Source organism: Eumetopias jubatus, unplaced genomic scaffold (genome assembly GCF_037043125.1).
Source record: "Eumetopias jubatus isolate StellerSeaLion01/CBP00866 unplaced genomic scaffold, mEumJub1_p1.0 scaffold_2, whole genome shotgun sequence".
NCBI lineage: Eukaryota > Metazoa > Chordata > Mammalia > Carnivora > Otariidae > Eumetopias > Eumetopias jubatus.
The window spans coordinates 173,367,914-173,388,927 of record NW_028274808.1 but is presented as its reverse complement, the minus strand read 5'-3'; the positions used below and the strand labels follow the sequence as shown (position 1 = coordinate 173,388,927).

Genomic DNA, 21,014 nt, shown 5'->3' with positions numbered 1-21,014 from the left:
CCTATCATGGTCATAAATTAGCAATTTCTCATATTTCACACAATTTGGAGAGCTACATTTTGGAATTTGCCTTTTTTTAATTACCCCAAATTATACAAATCATGAAAGTAACTCTTAATAAAGTCAAAAAGTTTCTATTTCAGCAAGTCAAAACTAGATGTAATTCTTCTGATAAGCTACATGTATAAATGACTATGGAAAAATATTACCTGATGGTGGTGGCTTACAAGTTACTACACTTTTTATTAAATATACACTATAAAAGCTGAAGCACACTATTAGCTTTTCGTGTATGCCTCTTTCAGAAAGCCTTTTAAGGAAAAACATAGCATACAAAAGAAGTGTTTTAAGTTTGGCTTTCATTTGAACTGCCATCAAAAAAATAGATGTTTTCCTTGGTTTATATATACACTGGAATCTTTTGCTTGAAAAGAAAGAAGATAAATAGAAAAATCAGTTGTACTATTTTCTCAGTTGAAACATTTATTACATGTATTAAGGAAAGGTTCTCCAGAGAAACAGAACCAATAGGATGTGTGTGTGTATATATATATATTGTATATATATATACAATAAAGTACAATTTGCATGAAACTTTCTTTTATCTTTAGCAGCATTTCTTAGAAATGTCTTATATATATATAAAGAAATTTGTTATAGGACCTGGCATCTGTGACTACGGAGGCTGTTAAGTCCCAGTACCTGCAGGGTGAAATGGTAAGCTGCAGATCCAAGAAAAACCACTGGCTTAGTTCCTTTTCTGGTCCAAAGGCCTGAAAACCAGAAAAGCTGATATTGCTGTTTCAGTTCAAGGGCCAGCAGGCTTGAGCCTCAGAAAGAGCTCATGTTTCAGTTCAAGTTCAAAGGCAAGATAAAAAAAATTAATTAATTAAAAAGAACAGAAAAAAACTAATGTCTCAGTTCAAAGTCCACAGGGCAAGAATTCTGCTCCTTGGAGAAGGGTCAGTCTTTTTGTTCTACTCAGGCCTTCAACTGACTGCGTGAGGTGCACCCACATTATGAAGGGCAATCTACTTATTAGTCTACAAATTTAAATGTTAATTTCAAAAGCCCTCACAGAATGCCCAGACTAATGATGTGGGACCCCGTGGTTCAGCCAAGTTGACACAGAAAGTTAACCATCGCAAACACCATGACATACTGGTGTTTCCATATAGAAAATAGAAGAACAGGACAGATTATAACAGGGCAGTCTGTACGCAGAGTGGCTATAGAAAATGTTTACACAAATTTGTCACCGAAGTAAGATTAATGTATTTTTTAGTTAATCTTGAGTGGTCACAAATCCACAATAGTTTAGAATTGATTGGGACATGATGATCCATAGCAACATTATTATTTTGTTTTAAAACCACTTAGGCCAAAGTATTATAGTAGAATACAAATTTGTGACCTTGTTTATTTAAAAATTGGGCATTTTACATTCAAACTTACCACTGAATTTTGTTACCAAAATAACTGAAAATATAATTTAAAAATAGAAAAAGAAAGTGGAGGGAGTTTTGTGAAAGCTGTTTAAAATTAGGTGAAAAGAATATAATGAATAGCAATTTGAAAAAAAAACACTAAAAAAATACCCCAAATCACATAATCCTGATAATAATATAAGATATTTTTATTAATTAACTCCCCAACACACACACACACACACACACACACACGTATATATATATATACATAAGTATATATATATGTGCATTTTATATTTTGACTGTACATTCTCACCGTCTCTTTGCATAATTAATAATTAATATTTGGTAATGTTTTGTATAGAGGTAACAGAAGGATAGCTTATATTTTTCTTTAGTATGGTTGATCAACTCTCTTTTTTTGTTTGTTCTAATTATGTGGTAGAGTATTATCATATATATTTCCAGTACTGTCATGTTTAGGAGGCTTTCCATAACTTTCTTTCAAAATGCTGGGTTTCAAATTTGAGGAAAAAATGATAAGTACAATTTGCATGAAACTTTCTTTTATCTTTAGCAGCATTTCTTAGAAATGTCTTCTCTAAACCTCCAGGCCAGACTAGATCTCACTGCTTTAAGTTTCATATCATCATATAGCACTGGATAGCACTTGTTGCAATTATTTATGCATCTTTATATTATTATTTCTCAATTGTCGATTTCTTCTTCTAAACTATAAAGTACAGGAAAACAGGCATTGAGTCTATTTTCCTTATCACTTTAATCCCAGAGCCTGGCAGAGAGCCTGACACATAGTAAGCATTCAAAAATGCATGTATTAATTTAATGAAAAAAATTGATGAGGAAGCTTTTGTGAAAAAATATGAATATTTAATATGAGATATCTGTACACTTTTACTACTGCTGCATTTGACAGAAGTTATGATCCTACTAGGCATTGATCACATGACCCTCTCATTTAATGCTCTTGAATTCAGTATTATTATCCACACGACATGTATGAGGAAGCTTGAATTTTAAGAAACTTTCTGAAGTATAAATAGCCAATAAGTCAAAGAGAGATGGTGTTTAAATCTTGACTCTCTTATTATTTCCATCTATTATCTATTGCCACAATGTATAATAAACAACCAAAAAACTCATGGGTATACATCAATAAGCATTTATTTAGTTCTTGTTACCATGGACTGGCTGAAAGTTAGATGATCCAGGTTTGGGATATCTGTGGATTCTACTGATTACAGCGGAAGTCATTTACACTTCAGTGGTAGGCTAGGTGTGGGCTAATCTAGATGGATAATTCAAGGCAGCTGCTAAGGTCTCTGTTTCACCTATTACCCTTCTTTTGAAAATATTTGACTAGTCTATGTTTATCTGCTTGTAACAGTGGCAGAGTCATATAACAGCTAAAGGGTAATAGAATATGCCACCCTAAAATATGCATCTTTGACATAAAGTTTATTTTGAGAAACTGCACAGGAGAAATTCTGAAAACAGAGTAAAAGTTACCCTTTTGTAAAAGACATTTGCATTTATAAGGGAAATCTCCATTTGTTTCTCCATATCTGTACCAGAAAGAGGACGGCGATCAAATCATAAAATATATACTTGTGTTTAGTGTGTTTTTCCTGGTAACTTCCAATAACTGGCCTCCTACCACCCCTATCACCTCCAACACCTTTCTGTTATCTTTAACACTAGGTGGTCTTAAGGTGGTGACTTGGGCCATTTCTGGGAGTTACTGTTTCCCTGGGTATCTCTCATACATATAAAAAGTATATATGTTATTTAACTTCTGTTTGTTTTTCCCATTTATCTCTCTCAGCCAAGAACCTAGAAGAGTCGAGGGGAAAATTCTTTCTTCCTTTATAATTGTTTTCCAAAGATATTTAAATTTATCCATTTTGTCTTTTAAAATAAATAGATTTTCAATAGTACATATAAAATATAGACTAAATTAATGATATTAAAATTATAAATCACTTGATTTAAGCAAAAAGCACTATATTTTCATGTAAAAAATTTCATGTACGATATCATTAGGCATATTTATTTCTCCTACATTTTGAAAAATATTTAACTTTACGTATTACGATTTCATCAGATGTATTTATTTCTACTTTAACAGTTGTAAGACTTTAAAACAAATTTAAATAATGTTATTTCTGGTGCTTTTCTTCCTTGCTGCCAATTCAAATAACATCTGGCATCATTTCAACAATTTTACCTTAATTTCTTGTACATAAGTCTGCTAGCAAACTCTCTCTCTCACTGTTGGTTTGTCTAGAAATGTGTTTATTTCCCCTTCATTTTAAAAGAATAGTTTCACTGGATAAAGAATTTTTGGTTGACAGATTTTGTCTTACAAGATTTGAATATGTCATTTCATTGTTTTCTGGTTTTTATTATTTCTGATAAAAACTTACCCATTTTTTGATTCATTGTTTTATGAATGTGATCTGTCTTTTTTCTTTTGCTGCATTCAACATTTTCTCTTTACTTTCAGCTTTATGCAATATCATTATGTTGTATCTCCATGGGGTTTTCTTTGATTTTATTTTATTTGGAGTCCAGTGGACTTCTTGGATGTGTAAGCTAATCTTTTTTTCCCCAAATCTGGGAAATTTATAGACTTCATTTATGCAGATATTTTTGACATAAGTCTTTATGATCACTGTTCTCATTTTGATACATTTAACATCCCTTCTGATCTTTATAATCTATTCAGATTGTGCAATCAGCTACATTTGCTTCTACAACAAACTTTTGAACTATAAAAAAAAAACCCTTAAATGATTTTCCTTCAATGAGAAACTAATTTCAAGAGTACTTCCACTATTATTTTTTTAAAGATTTTTATTTATTTATTGAGAGAGAGAGAGAATGGTAAAGAGAGAGCATGAGAGGGAGGAAGGTCAGAGGGAGAAGCAGACTCCCTGCTGAGCAGGGAGCCTAATGTGGGACTCAATCCTGGAACTCCAGGATCATGACCTGAGCCGAAGGCAGTTGCTTAACCAACTGAGCCACCCAGGCACCCTCCAGTACTTCCACTATTATGATAAACTTTTTTCTTCACTTTATAAGGAAAATAAAATTTAAGCAAAACCTTACATTAAGAAGAGAGAGAGAGAGACATTGGATTCCAAGACATAGTTCATATTTACCCCAGGATTCAAATGGTTAGGCTGATAATCTCTTTCCATCCTTTCTGTTCTAAATATAAAAAAAAAGAGACATATTCTGCCTTGGGCAAAAATGAAAGTGAGACTTTTGCTGCAGAATGACAATTATTGCCAGTAATGGTCTAGCATGTGTCATGCAGTTTATACAGCAAATTCATCCTTTTGGCTCTGGGCATAAATAAACAAGATAATCACATACTGTTAAAAAACAGTCATTTTTTTCCTTGTGTTCAAGTTGAAGGGAAGTTTATTGGTAAGTCGATGAAAAGGTAAATTAAAATTATATTGCAGAAAAAAATCCATAATTTATAAAATAAAGGCACCATTGTAATTATAATGATTGACTTAGGTTAACAAATGTGGCTCAAATTTAAATTAAATTTATATTGTGTTTATATTTGCTAAGGGAACTGACATTGTAAGGGTATATATAACATCATCCCATTGGATTGCTACTTTTCTGAGCAATTTACTAAGAAGCTGCTTAGTTCTCTGTACAGTTCATTTTCAGATAAGTAAACAAATGAATCATGAAAATTCCAGTCTTAAGAACAGAACACATTTATAGACAACGTCTTTTAGTGTTGTAAGCATTTTACATATTTATTTACTTAATTTCCATAAAAAGCTACTTTATAGGTATTATTCTCTCTTCATGATACAAAAATTGAGTCATGGAGATATTAAGTGACATAAAGGAACAGTATCAAGTTAGAATTTAAACTGAGTTTGTTTCTAGACCGCATACACTCAGGCATTGTACCACACTTTTTTGGTGTACAAGAATTTTGAACATTAACTCCTGATAATGCTAATAGTATGTGTGATTTTCTCATTTTTTGCGTCAGTAACTTATATGCCAGGGGAGGGAGGTGGTGAGATGAATTAAATAAGGGATGGGGATTAAGGAGTACACTTGTCATGATGAATGTAGGGTGATGTATGGAACTGTTGAATCACTATATTGTATACCTGAAACTAATACAACACTGTGAACTAACTGGAATTAAAATAAAAACTAAAAAAAATATAACTTATTCACCTTTATATCTAATTATTTGACATAGTTGATAATGTTCTATGTTTTAAAATTGTAAAATAGGAGGGGGAAATTCAGGAATCAAAAATTCAAGCTCACTCTTCACTATAAAATTATTTAAATTTATTCATTTGCAAATGTATTGATTGAACTAGTCACTGGAGACATAGCAGTAATAAGGATTAAAAAATTCTGTCTTCATGGGATTTAAATTCTGATGGCAATAAGAAAGAATAAGAAAACAAAAAAGTAGAAAACTACAGTTTGTGATTATTTGCAGGATGGTTAAAGGGTGATGAGATAGAATACACATGGTGAGGAAGCTAATTTCCACAGGGTGATCTACCTGTGAAAGGTAAGCATGCAAGCAGAAACCCTGTCCAGATTAAATTCTGCAAAAAGTATAGAGACACATTCCAGCTGGAGGAAACAGCAAATGAACTCTAGTTAAGAGTCTCTTATCACTTGCCTCCCTCTTGGTATTTATCTTATATTATTTTTCCTTCCCTTCCCCTATGTTCATCAGTCTTGTTTCTTAAATTCCACATATGAGTGAAATCATATGGTATTTGTCTTTCTCTGACTGACTTATTTGCTTACCATCATACAATCTAGTACTACCTACATTGTGCAAATGGCAAGATTTTATTCTTTTTGATGGCTGAGTAATATTCTATTGTGTATATATGCCACCTCTTCTTTATCTATCATCAGTCAATAGACATTTAGGCTCTTTCCATAATTTGGCTATTGTGGACATTGCTGCTATAAACATTGGGGTGAGTGTGCTCCTTAGAATCAACATTTTTGTATCCTTTGGATAAATATCTAGTAGTACAATTGCGGAGTGGTAGGGTATTTTTATTTTTAACTTTTTGAGGAGCCTCCATACTGTTTTCAAGTGGCTGCACCAATTTACATTCCCACCAACAGTGTAAGAGGGTTCCCCTTTCTCTGCATCCTTGCCAACATTTGTTGTTTCTTGTGTTGTTAATTTTAGTTATTCTGAGAGGTGTGAGGTGTTATCTAATCATGGTTTTGGTTTGTATTTCCCTGATGATGAGTGATGTTGAGCATTTTTTCATGTGTCTTTTGGCCATTTGTCTGTCTTCTTTGGAGAAATGTCTGCTCATTTCTTTTGCCCATTTCTTAACTGGATTTTTATTTTCTGGGTGTTGATTTTGATGCGTTCTTTATAAGCTCTGATAGTAGCCCTTTATCCAATATGTCATTTGCAAATATATTCTCCTATTCGGTCAGTTGCCTTTTAGTTTTGTCAATTCTTTCCTTCATTCTGTAGAAGCTTTATATCTTGATGAGTTCCCAATATAGTTCATTTTTGTTTTTGTTTCCCTTGCCCCTGGAGACATTTCTAGTAAGAAGTTGCTGTGGGCAAGGGTTGATGGAGGGGAGGTGAGTAGGAGTTGGGTTAAATGGGTGATGAGCATTAAGGAGGGTACTTGTGATGAGCACTGGGTGTTATACATAAGCGATGAATCACTAAATTCTACTCCTGAAACCAATACTACACTATATGTAAACTAACTTGAATTTAAATTAAAAAAAGAAAAAAGAAGAAGAAACAGCAAATGAAAGGTCCAAAGCTGAACAAATAGTTTACTATGGACAAGAAACTGGGAAACCAGAATACCTGCAGGATAGTGGGTTATGGAAACAATGATACAAGGTGAGATTGCAGAGAGAGTCGGAATAGGAGTCACGAATATGTGTTAAAAGGGTGTAACACATATTTGCTGGAAAAGCCTGCCCTATTAACGATGACGACTTCCTCTCATATCCCCGATTTTGGACTTGGTCTCCTAGTTACAATTGATTGGTTTAGGTTGGACATTCATATTTACCTTCCTGGGAATTTAGAATTAAAAATGTGACACATGATGTCTGGGAATTATAGAGAACTGAGCTATATTATTAGTGACTTGCAGTCCATGAGCATCTTTAGCTGAGAATCCTGGAACAGGTGGAAATATAATTTTGGAATTTTAAGATTTAAAAGGAAGATAGGAAAAATAGCATGATAACTAATATCCCTCCCAAAGACCTCTAAACTGAAAATATCAAGAGTCTCCAGTTGTTTTTGATGAGACCATAGTAAGCCACAAGACATCTACGAATAAGTACATTCTCCATCTTAATATTCATTTCTTCTCCCTTCCAGATAAAAGTGATGTCTTCTAGATATGATATATTTATATAAATGAATAAACATTACTTTTATTCATAATTTAACTACATTTTTTAGAGTTTCTGTAATTTGGATATTTAGCTATTTTGCCATACAAATTATATTTATCACCATATTGCATCTATTGTTACCTTATATCTCATTTCTGTTATTTCATTCTTGTATTTGAAATATCACATTTAAAAAATTATTTACTATACCCATTAATCATACTTCACAGAGTAGGAAGAAATTTACTTTCTATGTCAAACTGATAACTTTTGTAAAGAACATTTTGTTTCTAAAGATGAATAGGTAGAACAAAGTTAGGTTGGAGGTAGAACAGTTAAGTTCACAGGCAAATCCTCAGCTTTTATACAATGTTTTATAAATGAAAATTTTAATAAAAGGTAAGATCACTTGATTTGGGATAAATCCATTGCCTTTAGGTGTGTATGCTCAAGATATATATTTGTTAATCACTCCAGTCTTAAAGATTAGCATAAATGAAGAGTCTTGGATAAGGATGATTGATTTTTTTTATAAAAATACATCTTTATTGTGTTTTAATGTTCCTGCATGATAGATACCTAGTCATATAAACTTAGTTTCCATGTTAAATATAAATTAAGCAAACACACCAAAAAAACTCTAAACAAATCAGCAAATCTGCTGAAAAAATCCCTCCAAGCCATGAATCCTTATTAAAAGTGCATGCTGGGATGATGAAACTATCTTAAATCACCATAATCTGAAAACTGTTACCTGTAGCCAAATCTAAATGTTTAAAGAAGCAATAAAGGGCAAAATGACATGGAATAAAACCATGGTGGGTTTCTCAACTCCACATCCAGTGAGTTAGGCAAGTCAAATGGCTCCATCCGACATTTCAGCAAAGTATCATCTTTGTGTAAAAAAAAGATCAGGGGCCTGTCCTCAAGCTACAGGGAAATGTCAAAGCAATCATAGGAGAGCATGGCCAGAAGACTTCGTAGTCACATGGTTCTAGAACATGAATCCCAAAGGGCCCAAAAATGAGGAAACATCTATTCCACCCCAAAAGCCATTCCCAGAGCTCAAAACCAGATTACTAACAATGGCTAAGGATCGGCACATGTCCTGAAAATTCACAACCGTAGCAAAACATACAATATATATAAACATATATAAAACCTGGAAAAGTCTTAAGTATCAGAATAGAAAGGTTCAAACATGAACCTTGAGAGGTTTGTTACTGCGGCCAAAATACCCAAGTTGGGACTGGCCTGACATTTTTTCCTATAAATTTTGAGTCTAAATCCTTGAGAGACATAAGATGCATGTCCTCCTTAGTCTTCTCTCACAGGGTGCTCAAACACAGGGGACTTACTGTCCCAAGTCTCACACAGCCCTCTTTAGGGCTAGAGCAATTCAAACAGCTTATGGAATGGTGCGGAAAACTCTACCAGGTCCAAATCCCACACAGAGGGCAAGGTTCAGCCCTGAGGGTTTCCACTGCTTGCTAGGAAAGAACTCCATGCCGGCAGTTCAGAAACAAAAGTGGTGTGACTGCCGTCAGAGAGCCATCCTTGAGTTCAGTGGCGGGGATGGTCATCACTTCTGCGAGGGCGAGCCCGGGCTCACGTTCCTACAGTGGCGTCAATTACAAGGCTCTGAGGCTGTGGGGCTGCGGACTGTGGACATGAGGTGGGACTTGTAGGTTTTGCTCAGGCCCGTCATCCAGAACTTGAGCAGCTTCACATTGCCCTCTTCAGATGCTCCGAGGATACTCAGGAGCTTCTGCGTGTCCTCTTTGGGCCGACTGTCCACCTTGGTGAATTTGAAAAGGACCTTCACTTTGTTCATCCACTCTTACTTAAGGCAGAGGAGGCACTGGTCCACCACACCCACAGACAGATTCTGGTTGGTCAAAGCTGCTTCCATCTTATTCAGGATGGTGGGGCCAACTCGGTCCACAGCTACAGGACTTCCACTGGTCACGACAAACTCGTACTTGCTGAGGGACTGGTCATCCTCGCACCCGGCTGGGTGGAGGCTGGAGCAAGGGGTTGAATGGGCCTCCATGACGACAGCAAATTCTGAGGCCAGCACGTGGGAGGGGATCTGCACGTGTGGGCTGAGCCCCAGGAAGTTGCAGCGGTAGGCCTCCTCATACTGGTTGCTGTAAGGGATGATGCAGACACAGCCCACTGGCAGCATCGTCTGAAGAACTTCAACAACTGACTGCACAAGTTCTGCATCTCTACTTTTCCAGATCACTTGGTTTCCATGAGAACATGCCTAGCCAACATGCGAAAGGATGGGGCACCCAGGACCTGCCTCATGTGCCAAAGGGACTTAAAGACAGACAACTTTCGGGGCTGCCAGTTTCCACAGTCTGAGAGCAAGGAAGAATCTGTTGGGCACTTGGTCAGATCCCGCCCCTCTGCACCATCTGGCAAGACAGGGGCTTTCTCCTCCTCTTCAGCCTTGGAGTTGTCCCAGCTTTCGGATTCTTCTTCCAAGTCTTCAAGCTTCTCCATCTGGACCAAGGTGTCCTCGGTGGGTGTGCCCTCCAGGAGCTTCTTAGTCAGCCGGCTGCCACACATCTTCAGGAGCCAAGCAAAGGAGGTGTGAAGGCATGCCCACAAGTTGTCATCACTCGTCAAGGATGTCAATGAATGAGCTGCATTGCCATTGCGTTGATGCAGGAAGGGTGTGAAGGCCGTGTTCATCCTCTGGGCACGCTGTGGGCAGCCAAACTGCTCTGTCTCAAATACTCCAAAAGATGCTGTCCCATTCTGCTGTCCTGATGCAGGCCACAGAAAGTGCCACCAGTCTCCTCGTCCCAAACAGAACGGTTTCTGCCCTCACAGCTTGAGTAGAAGCTTGAGTGCCTTGCCCTGCAGTTCCTCAATGATCCCTCGGATCTTCCCAAGCAGGGAGGGCCAGGAGTTGATGAGGTAAATCCAGTCCATCATGATGACGATGATGCCGTACCAGCGCTGGAATTCCCTAAACAGGTTGTCTTTGATGAAGAAAGTGTGGCTGAACATGAAACCATGCTGCTCGTCCCCAAAGAAGATAGGGCCTTCCCAGCCAGAGCAGACCTCACAGCTCAGGCTCCGCACACAGGCCTGGTGGACAATGCTGAAGAGCTGGGGGTGGTTGGGGTGCTGGTGACTGACGTATTTAATCGAGGTCTCTTTATCATGGCTGATATACCTGGGATGTCCGGCAGCAAGGGACCGTCAGCCCCGAGTTCGGAGAGGCTCAGGATGATTGATGTTATGTTTGGCTTCCTAATTATTGTCTCCTTGCCTAGGCATTCAAACTCAATTAAAATATGCTCTTTAAAAAGATAACTGGAGCCCTGTGCATGAAATTATTTATACCAATCTTAAAATAAGACTATCCAGGGCATCAAATGGGTAGTGACTTTATATGTGTAGAAAAACTACCATAAAAGTTAATGGTGCCTCATGAAATAATAATTGTACTTATTAAACTATAAGCAGAGAACTACACACACACACACACACACACACACACACACACACACACACACAGAGTCATTTAAAGGTCTGATTCTATCAGCATTTTATTATAACAGAAAAGAAAATTAAATGCTTTTTTCTTCTTTTTTAAACAAAGAAAGGCAAGTTTTACAACCTTTCATATTGTAAGTACACAAATTATTTGACTACATCAAGAGTACAGAAACTATAGGACATAATAGCATTTATAGTTCGAACTTCAGTCAAGATGAACTAGATATTATTCTAGGCATGTGATAATATAAAGAAAAATAAAAGAATAAGTAACCATCCTCTCTTCTCAAGGAGCTCATTATACAATAGAAAAGTATGTATGTGTGGTGTGTATGTATATAAAATATATACAAAACATGTATATGATGATACATTTTGTTTGATTTAACTTTGCCAAATTTTAACCAATATTGTTTTCTCAAATAGAAGGATATATGTAGGTATATATGTACATTTACATATGCAAAAATTGACATGACCATTTATTTTCTGAATGGAATACTTTAAATAAAGTTCTTCACAGAAAAATTATAAAAAGGAAAATTCTCTTTGAGCTGAAAGTAGCGATTGATACTAGCCTTATTTAGTATATTATATAAAATTTCTTCTAAACAGGATGTATACTGAATATAAGATTCAGGGTATGATTATATAATGTTGTTTAGATGGGACACTTACAATGAAATATTTCTACCTATTCTAGAGTCCTTGTCGTTACCCATAGATATGAAGAGGAAAACAAAAAGTTCATGTTTTTTAAAAAGAGTAAATATCTTATGCTACAGACCTAATTATTTTTTTGAACATATGACATAATTACCCAAGTTCCCAGACTGATGTAACACTCATCTCTGATTTCTTGGTTACTGGTCTGAGAGTAGGAAAGATGGTCAATTATTACCTGGCTATTAAAGATTCCACCTGGAAATGACATGCATAAATGTGGTTCACAGCAACCCACTTAGCCATATCCAATTTGAAGGAGTAAGGGAGTGTAATTCTACATCTGCCCAGGAGGAAACCTTAAATATTTAATGAAAACTCTGATGTGTATCATGCATACACAAGAAATAAAAATATAGGAAAGAAGGAATAAAAATGATCATTATTCATCAATAAAATTATTTGAATTTACTAAGCATAAGGAAATAAAAACCACTGGAAAATTCTGAGATTTCGGTAAGGTGGTCAGGTGTACCAATAAATGTGAAAAAAGAAATATTTCTTAAACTTTAATAGCACTTAGTAAGCATAATTTAGAAAAAAATTCCTGTCCAAAATGTTTAAACATAAAATCTAGAAACATGAACTTCTTTAGAAATGTGTAGAACTTTTGCAAAAGAACCTATAAGTCTATTTTGTCTCTGTGGAGGAATCATGTTGTTAACTACAAATTTACAATCTTGTAAAGATGTTCAATGTCTCTAAATTTATCTATATATTTATTGTAATCATAATACAAAACTCTGTAACAATACTTCTCAGAAATGAGGAGGGGAAAGATATAATGAGTCTTGCCAGGAAATCTTAGCTGGAGAAAAATTGAGTAACTATGAAGATTTGGTCTTACATGTTATGCAAAATGTGTGTTTGGCATTAAAATTTTGAGTAGACACAGGCACTAAACCATAAAATCAGAACAGAGTTGTGGATATTCCTTATTATGCTAGACTATGTCCTCTAATTTTTGGATTACAAGAAAGTCCAGAAGTCCTGAGAAAGGGAAAGGAGCATATTGAGGATTTGGAGCAGTGACTTTACCAACCAATGTAGAAGTATTAAATTCAACATTTTATTTTATTTTTTTCTAAAGATTTTATTTATTTATTTGAGAGAGAGAGAATGAGAGATAAAGAGCACGAGTGGGAAGAGGGTCAGAGGGAGAAGCAGACTCCCCGCTGAGCAGGGAGCCCGATGTGGGACTCGATCCCGGGACTCCAGGATCATGACCTGAGCCAAAGGCAGTCGCTTAACCAACTGAGCCACCCAGGTGCCCTAAATTCAACATTTTAACAAATGGTTTAGATATACAAGATAATAGCTAAATACTATCTCTGAGTGTGGTTTTGATGCCAGATTGAAAATATAAGGAGGAATTTACTAAAAAGTATGGAAACCTATTAAATTATTTTAACATCTGGAAAGAATATAAATATAAGGAGGCCAAATAACATGCTATAACCAATGAATGGGTCAACCAAAAAAATCAAAGAAGAAATTAAAAAAAAAACATGGAGACAAATGAAAATGAAAACACAATGGTCCAAAATCTTTGGGATGCCACAAAAGCTGTTCTAAGAGAAAAGATTATAGCAATACAGGCTTACCTCAAAAGATAAGAAAAATCTCATATAAACACCTAATTTTATAACTAAGGGAACTAGAAAAAGAACAAATAAATCCCAAAGCCAACAGAAAAAAAAGGAAATAATAAAGATGAGAGCAGAAATAATTCAGATAGAGATTAAAAAAACAGTAAAACAGATAAGTGAAACCAGCAGCTGGTGCTTTGAAAAGATAAACAAAATTGATAAACTTTTAGCCAGACTCATCAAAAAAAAAAAAAGACTCATAAATAAAATTAGAAATGAAGGAGAAATAACAACTGACACCACAGAAATACACAGGATTTTAACAGAATATTATGAAAAATTATATGTCAAAAAATGAGACAAGCTAGAAGTGGATAAATACATAGAAACATATAACGTTCCAGAACTGAATCAGGAAGAAATAGAAAATTTGAACAGACTGATTATTAGCAATGAAATTGAACCATTAATCAAAAACATCCCAAAAACAAAAGTGCAGGACCAGATGGCATCACAGATGAATTCTACTAAATGTTTAAAGAAGAGTTAATACTTATTCTTCTCAAACTATTCCAAAAAAATAGAAGAGGGAGGAAAACTTCAAAATTCATTCTATGAGGCAGCATTATCCCAATACCAAAACCAGATATAAACTACCAAAAAAAAAAGGAATAAAAAAGAAAACAACAGGCCAATATCTCTGATGAATATATTTGCAAAAATTCTCAACAAGGGGCGCCTGGGTGGCCAGTTGGCTAAGCATCTGATTCTTGGTTTTGGCTTAGGTCGTGATCTCACAGTCATGAGCTCAATGTGAAGTCCACTTCAGATTCTCTCTCCCTCTCCCTGTGCCCCCCTCTCTAATATAAATAAATAAATCTTTAAAAAAAATCCTCAACAAAATATTAGCAAACTGAATCCACAATACATTACAAAAAATTCATTCACCATGATATAGAAGGATTTATTCCAGGGATACAGTAGACGGGCTTTGTGTAGCATGAAAACTTAGCACTAATTCCCTTGCACATGATCTTGCCAAGGTTGGGAATAGTAATTTACATAAAACACAAGCATATATGAGACTGGGGCCATTGAAAGATAGGAAGATAACTGTTGACTGTCAGTGAAATTATAAAAATGTATACATCACAACCTTTCAAAAATGAGTCCAGTGATATTCTTGGTCCCCTCCTCCTTTTTCCCCCCTCCCCTTCTCTCCTCTCCTCCTCTCTCTCTTTCTCTCTGTTTCTCTTTCTTTCTTCTTTCTTTCTTTCTTTCTTTCTTTCTTTCTTTCTTTCTTTCTTTCTTTCTTTCTTTCTTTCTTCCTTCTTTCTTCTTTCTTTTCTTCTTTCTTCTTTCTTTCTTTCTTTCTTTCTTTCTTTCTTTCTTTCTTTCTTTCAACATCTGGAAAGAATATATATATAAGGAGGCCAAATAACATGCTACTAACCAATGAATGGGTCAACCAAAAAAAATCAAAGAAGAAATTAAAAAAAAAAAAACCATGGAGGCAAATGAAAATGAAAACACAATGGTCCAAAATCTGGAAATCTTTCTTTCTTTTTCTTTCTTTCTTTCTTTCTTTCTTTCTTTCTTTCTTTCTTTCTTTCTTTCTTTCTTTCTTTCTTTCTTTCTTTCTTTCTTTTTTCTTTCTTTCTTTCTTTTCTTTCTTTCTTTCTTTCTTTCTTTCTTTCTTTCTTTCTTTCTTTCTTTCTTTCTTTCTTTCTTTCTTTCTTTCTTTCTTTCTTTCTTTTTCTTTCTTTCTTTCTTTCGTTTCTTTCTCATCTTAGCCTCAGAGATTTTGACTCAAGTAAACCAGTGCCCATTCATCTGTCTTCCTACTAGATCTCATCATACATATTGCTATTCTCTCCTTTATTTTGTTCTTGTGGGAAATGCCTTTAAAAATTCCAATATGGTCATTTTAGTGATTTGCAGACATAATAGAACTTATTGTTCAATTCACTGGTATTAATCAGAAGTTTTAGTTTTCTTAAGCACTTTCAATTTTCATACTGCACTAAGAAAAATAATTTAAAATTGGTTAAAAAAATACAACACTTTACAACTACCACCAAATTGATATATATCTTCATATGATGAAGTACATCATGAAGCCGACACTCAAATACCTTTTAGCTTATCAAGTTATAAGAAGTCTGCTACGTGGAAGATTAATCATAAAATTACTTCCTTGTGTTTCCTTTCATAGCATATTTTTAGCACAATTTGTGGTAGTATCTGACCAGCATACATGCATAAGGACAATGTACTGAACTAGAAATTAATGGAGGCTCCTTATTTATTTTCCAAAAATATATAGTAGAAAATTTATTTTAAACATTTCACTATATTTTCATTGTTATTCTTCAGAAGCAATCTTTACAAATAGCAAAAGGATACATATTATCTTTCTAGAGGACACATTTTCTTAATAAAGAATTACATAATTTCATGTTCACCATTTATTAGACATAGGCACTGTATCCTGACTCTTCAAGAGAGAACTAATTTATTATTTATATAGCTTTATACAAACATGTTCATGACAGCAGTTTGCCCTCTTTAACTGTACCTCTGGGTACCATGTGAATCATTTATGAGGTGGCTATATGTCTCATAATTGGAAAGATTTCAAATTTACAAAGTACACCGTAACACACACACACACACACACACACCTCACACACACGTGTATGCACACACATGTTAATGTGAGTTTCTTTTCATGAGAAGCAGTTCCTCATTTGATAGAATAATAAATATTGAAAACAATAGCTCTATTAATTTAGACAGGCTTTCGTGGATAAATAGATTTTAAACTAGTAGCTGGGAGATAATTTTATTGAGACATCATAATTGATTATAGATTATATCAATTGTAAATTACCATAAGAGGGTTAATAAAACAAACATACACACACAAACTTTAAAAAAATGTTAACAAAATATCAAGTTATCAGACTGGACGATAATATGTCATGGATATAACAGAAAAAACCTGAAAGCATTAAAACAGATAGGTGAACCATTCTTAACCAAATTACAACACTTATCAACATAACACTAAAAATACAACTATATTACCACACCACACAAAATATATTACCCCTGACATAAAAATGCACCCTGTGAAGTGACAGCCACAGGGTAATTGCCATAAAAGTTGACTAAATATTAAGAACATACTTTATTTTAGAATTCTCTTTGTTTTTAATTTATATTCATGAATTTCAGACATTATGTATGCAGAGCAAGTCATGTAATAGAACAGATCATACTGCTACATATCAGTTATAAAACTCTGCTCAGCCAAGTTATTAACATCATGTACTGTTCATTAATGTAATCTTTTGGCAAAATACAATCATGGCAGTAGTAGATAACTAAAATGTAATGCCTACACATTTTTGTCTGCTCTAAATGTAAGATATATTTGGAATACAGGGGAAAAATAAAAGTTGTTTAGAAAATGACTAGATATATAATTATATATAATATATAAAACATATACAAATAATTATATATAAATATGTATATATATTATTAAATCACAATATTAATATCTTATCTCCCTCACAAGCTCTCTTTTTAAAATGTAATTTATTATTTCCAATTAAAATAAATTTTGTTTGTCAGATGTTTGCTGTCTTGAAAGAAAATTCCAATACCAATTTTTCCAGGTTTTTCTACAGGAAAATAATTTTCATGGAGACATTATATTAAAATGTTTCATGAAAAGTTAGAGCACATTGAGACACTTAAACCACTTTAATACTTCTCAAAGTGAGCAAACAATGGCAGAACTATCTTATAATTGATCCAATAGGAGGAACTCTTTTTATGTCTAAGTATTTTCAGACTACCACAAGATACAGCTTATGTACTTAGTATTCATCAATTGAAAATGTACTTAATTTAATGACAAAAATATAAATTTACTTTGAAAATATGATTAATCACAACTACCTCTACATATGAATAATAGCAAAACAAAAATCTGTGAGATTATTCAGAATATAAAGGAAAATTTTAACTATACAGATTAAAAGACATTGTAGTAATTCTTGGTCTCTTAGATGTCCATTGTCCGTAAAAGATGGACAATCTTTTTTTTTTTTTAAAGATTTTATTTATTTGACAGAGACAGAGACAGCAAGAGCAGGAACACAAGCAGGGGGTGTGGGAGAGGGAGAAGCAGGCTTCCCGCTGAGCAGGGAGCCCGATGTGGGACTCCATTCCAGGGTCCTGGGATCATGACCTGAGCCGAAGGCAGCTGCTTAACGACTGAGCCACCCAGGCGCCCTGGACAATCTTCTTCTTAGCCAGTAAGAATATTCAAATTTTCTAGAAAGATTGATTGGCAACTGAAGTTTATAGGGATTTAAAAGACAATGTCAATATCATTAAAGAATTTAATTGAGCCTATAATTAATACTTTTTTTATATATTTGAAATATAATCAATAAAAGAAAAATTCATAGCAAATAAAACTATATGTATTAACATATAGTAACATATTTAAGGGCATTGTAGGATAATTTTTTCATCAACTTTAGGTAAGAGAGATTTGTGTGATTTCTAAATAGAATTACTGTTCAGTTTTTTAAATTGACACATTCTAAATATCTAAAATATGTATTAGGGCTTCATTGTTGAGGCTGATTAAAAAATCAGAACAGGTCCATGATTTAGAAATGGTATTTAAATGTAAGTAATTTAACTGCAATTCCTTAAGTTCTTAGAACATCTGAGCGAACTATAAAAAGAACCCATCATTGTGTTGTCAAAGTGAGTGACTGTGACTTTTTATTGTCAAGAACAAATGATTACAATTGTTTCAAGTATGATTTTAACATTCTGAATCACACACACATATATAACATTTTTGCAGTTTTGTCGACTAGGATGAGTCAGGTTTCTAGTTACTGTGAAATAAAAGAATAAAAAGTTTGAAATTTTATACTTTAAAAATTGTATTATTCATCTACTTATAGCAATACAAATGCTGTATTTATTTTGATCATAATTAAGTATAACTATCTACATAGATAATTTCATTCAAACCTCTGTAAGGAGGTCATTTTGATGGCATAAGGTGGAGTACCTGAGAAACAAAAGACAGATTACTCTGATAATCAACAGGAATGTATTTATTCAATAGACCTGCCAACCTCTTTAGCTGTCATGCTGTTACTTGCCATATCTCTCCTCCTCAAACCCTGTCATCTAGCATAATAAAAATTTCTTTGGTCTTTTCCAAGCAGATATTCAACATTAGTCAGAAAAAATAATTTTCTATGCTTACATAAAGTCGAAAGAAAAAATTCCAAATGACTAAGATTTCTAGTGCTTTTCTAAATACTGTTTTATTTTCAAAGAATAACACTGGGCTTAGGTTAATAAACGTGCACTGCCTAGATGAAAAAAATGAATGAATCAATGCATGAAAAATTCTCAAAGCTAAAATAATTTTCATATTTTTATTTGAGAATAAAATAAGGCTCCCGCCACCTCTTGTGGTTCTAGAAATATAAAGCAGAGTTTAATTAAATAATGCATTATGTATTTCAAGTGCAAACTGCAGTTTTGCTTGCTTTATGTCACATTTGCTGTGGTCAATAAGAATACGTAACTATGCCAATTTGGAAATACAAATATTCTCACAAAAACCAAGCCAAAGCGTTCAACTCCAATTTTTTTTTTTTTACAGTTTACGCTAAAAACTGAAATGGTTTATACTATTATTTAATGAGAATATATTGTTGCAAAACGGGCCAAAATGCCTGACTGATTGTTCCCCAAGTTTTTTACTTTTTTTAAACATAAAAATCCCAGAGATTAATATTATAGACACAAGTTGGGCACAACACTCAAAACTGTTAGGTATGAATATATTTCCCTGCTCCATTGCTCAGCAGACATCCCCCCCCAAAATGGTGTCTATTATTCCAGTTCATATTTCCATATATTGAATATCATAACCACAAACTTTGTGATGATATTTTTTATGAATAAGTTTATAATTCACATAAGTTGTGCCCTATTATCCTGTCTCATAGCAATTGAGTGTTTTTATTTAACACAATATTTTGAAAATGTATCCATGTTAATACATGTAGATCAAGGCAAATTATTTATTTATTTATTTATTTGCTCTGTATATGATTATAAAGAATTCTTCCTTAGATCTTTGGATAGTCTGATTTATTTTTTCATAAATTGCTTGTTCATAATTTTATAATGATCAATATTATGCCCATTTTATATCCATTTGTCTTTCGCTTATTTGAACATTTAGAATGTCTTTGTATTACAAAATATTTATTTTAAATATGATAAAATTTCTCAGTTCTTTAAGATTCTTGCTTTCTGGGTTTTTTAAGATTTATTTATTTATTTGAGAGAGACTGTGAACATGCATGCAGGCTGGGGGAGGGACAGAAGGAGAGAATCTTTTTTTTTTTCTTATGTTCAAATTAGGCAGCATATAGTACATCATTAGTTTTTGGTGTAGTATTCAATGATTCATTAGTTGTGTATAACACCCAGCGCTCATCACCACACATGGGAGAGAATCTTCAAACAGAATCTCCACTGTGCATAGAGCCCCACATGGGGCTCCATCTCACGATCCATGAGATCATGACCTGAGCTGAAAGCAAGAGTTGGTTGCTTAATCAACTGAACCACCCAGGAGCCCCCCTTGTTTTCTGTTTTTTTAAGATATATTTCCATTTATCAAGCTAAAAAGATTTTCTCTAAAACAAAGCTTTCTATCATTCTGTCATTTCTGTCATTCTGTACAAAACTACTAGGTTTTAATTAGTATATTTTTACAATATATCTTGACTTCTAGCAAAAATTGTCCTCCTTTATTTTTCTCAGAATAATCTTTGCTTTGAAGACCATTCATCATATTGCTATTGTTTTGTTTCAAATGAAAATCTACTTTCAATCATGTTGTCATTTTCCTTTTAATCATGTTTTGTGTGATTTTTGTTAGATTCATTCTTAAATATTTTAGAATCTGTTGCTATTTTTAATGGTGTCTCTATATTCTTATTTTATTTTCTACTTAGTTATTATTGCTTCTTACATCTCTCTCTCTCTCTCCCCTCCCTGTGTCTTTCTTATCCAATTGCCTCTGAGATTCAGTACCAATATTGAAAGTAAGCATTTAACTGTCTTGGTGGAAGTATTCTCAGGACTGGGATCTCTCTTTTTCTTCCTGCTGCATCTCACTTGATTCCAGACAGAAAATGTACCTCTGGTTTAAGGGCTCATATAAGTATATTGAACTCATCTTGGT

The 21,014-nt window shown here is 33.9% G+C and overlaps 1 protein-coding gene across 1 annotated transcript; it reads right to left on the bottom strand.

Moving 5' to 3' along the window:
• Nucleotides 1–9,495: 9,495 nt before the first annotated feature.
• LOC114196661 (folliculin-like) lies at nt 9,496–11,087 on the bottom strand (the record flags this gene model as incomplete). Its single annotated transcript, XM_028087392.2, is given in 3 exon segments — nt 9,496–10,127; nt 10,130–10,617; nt 10,726–11,087. Coding segments are annotated over 3 exon segments (1,482 nt in total), but the record flags the coding sequence as incomplete, so codon positions are not given.
• Between the last annotated feature and the right edge of the window lie 9,927 nt (nt 11,088–21,014).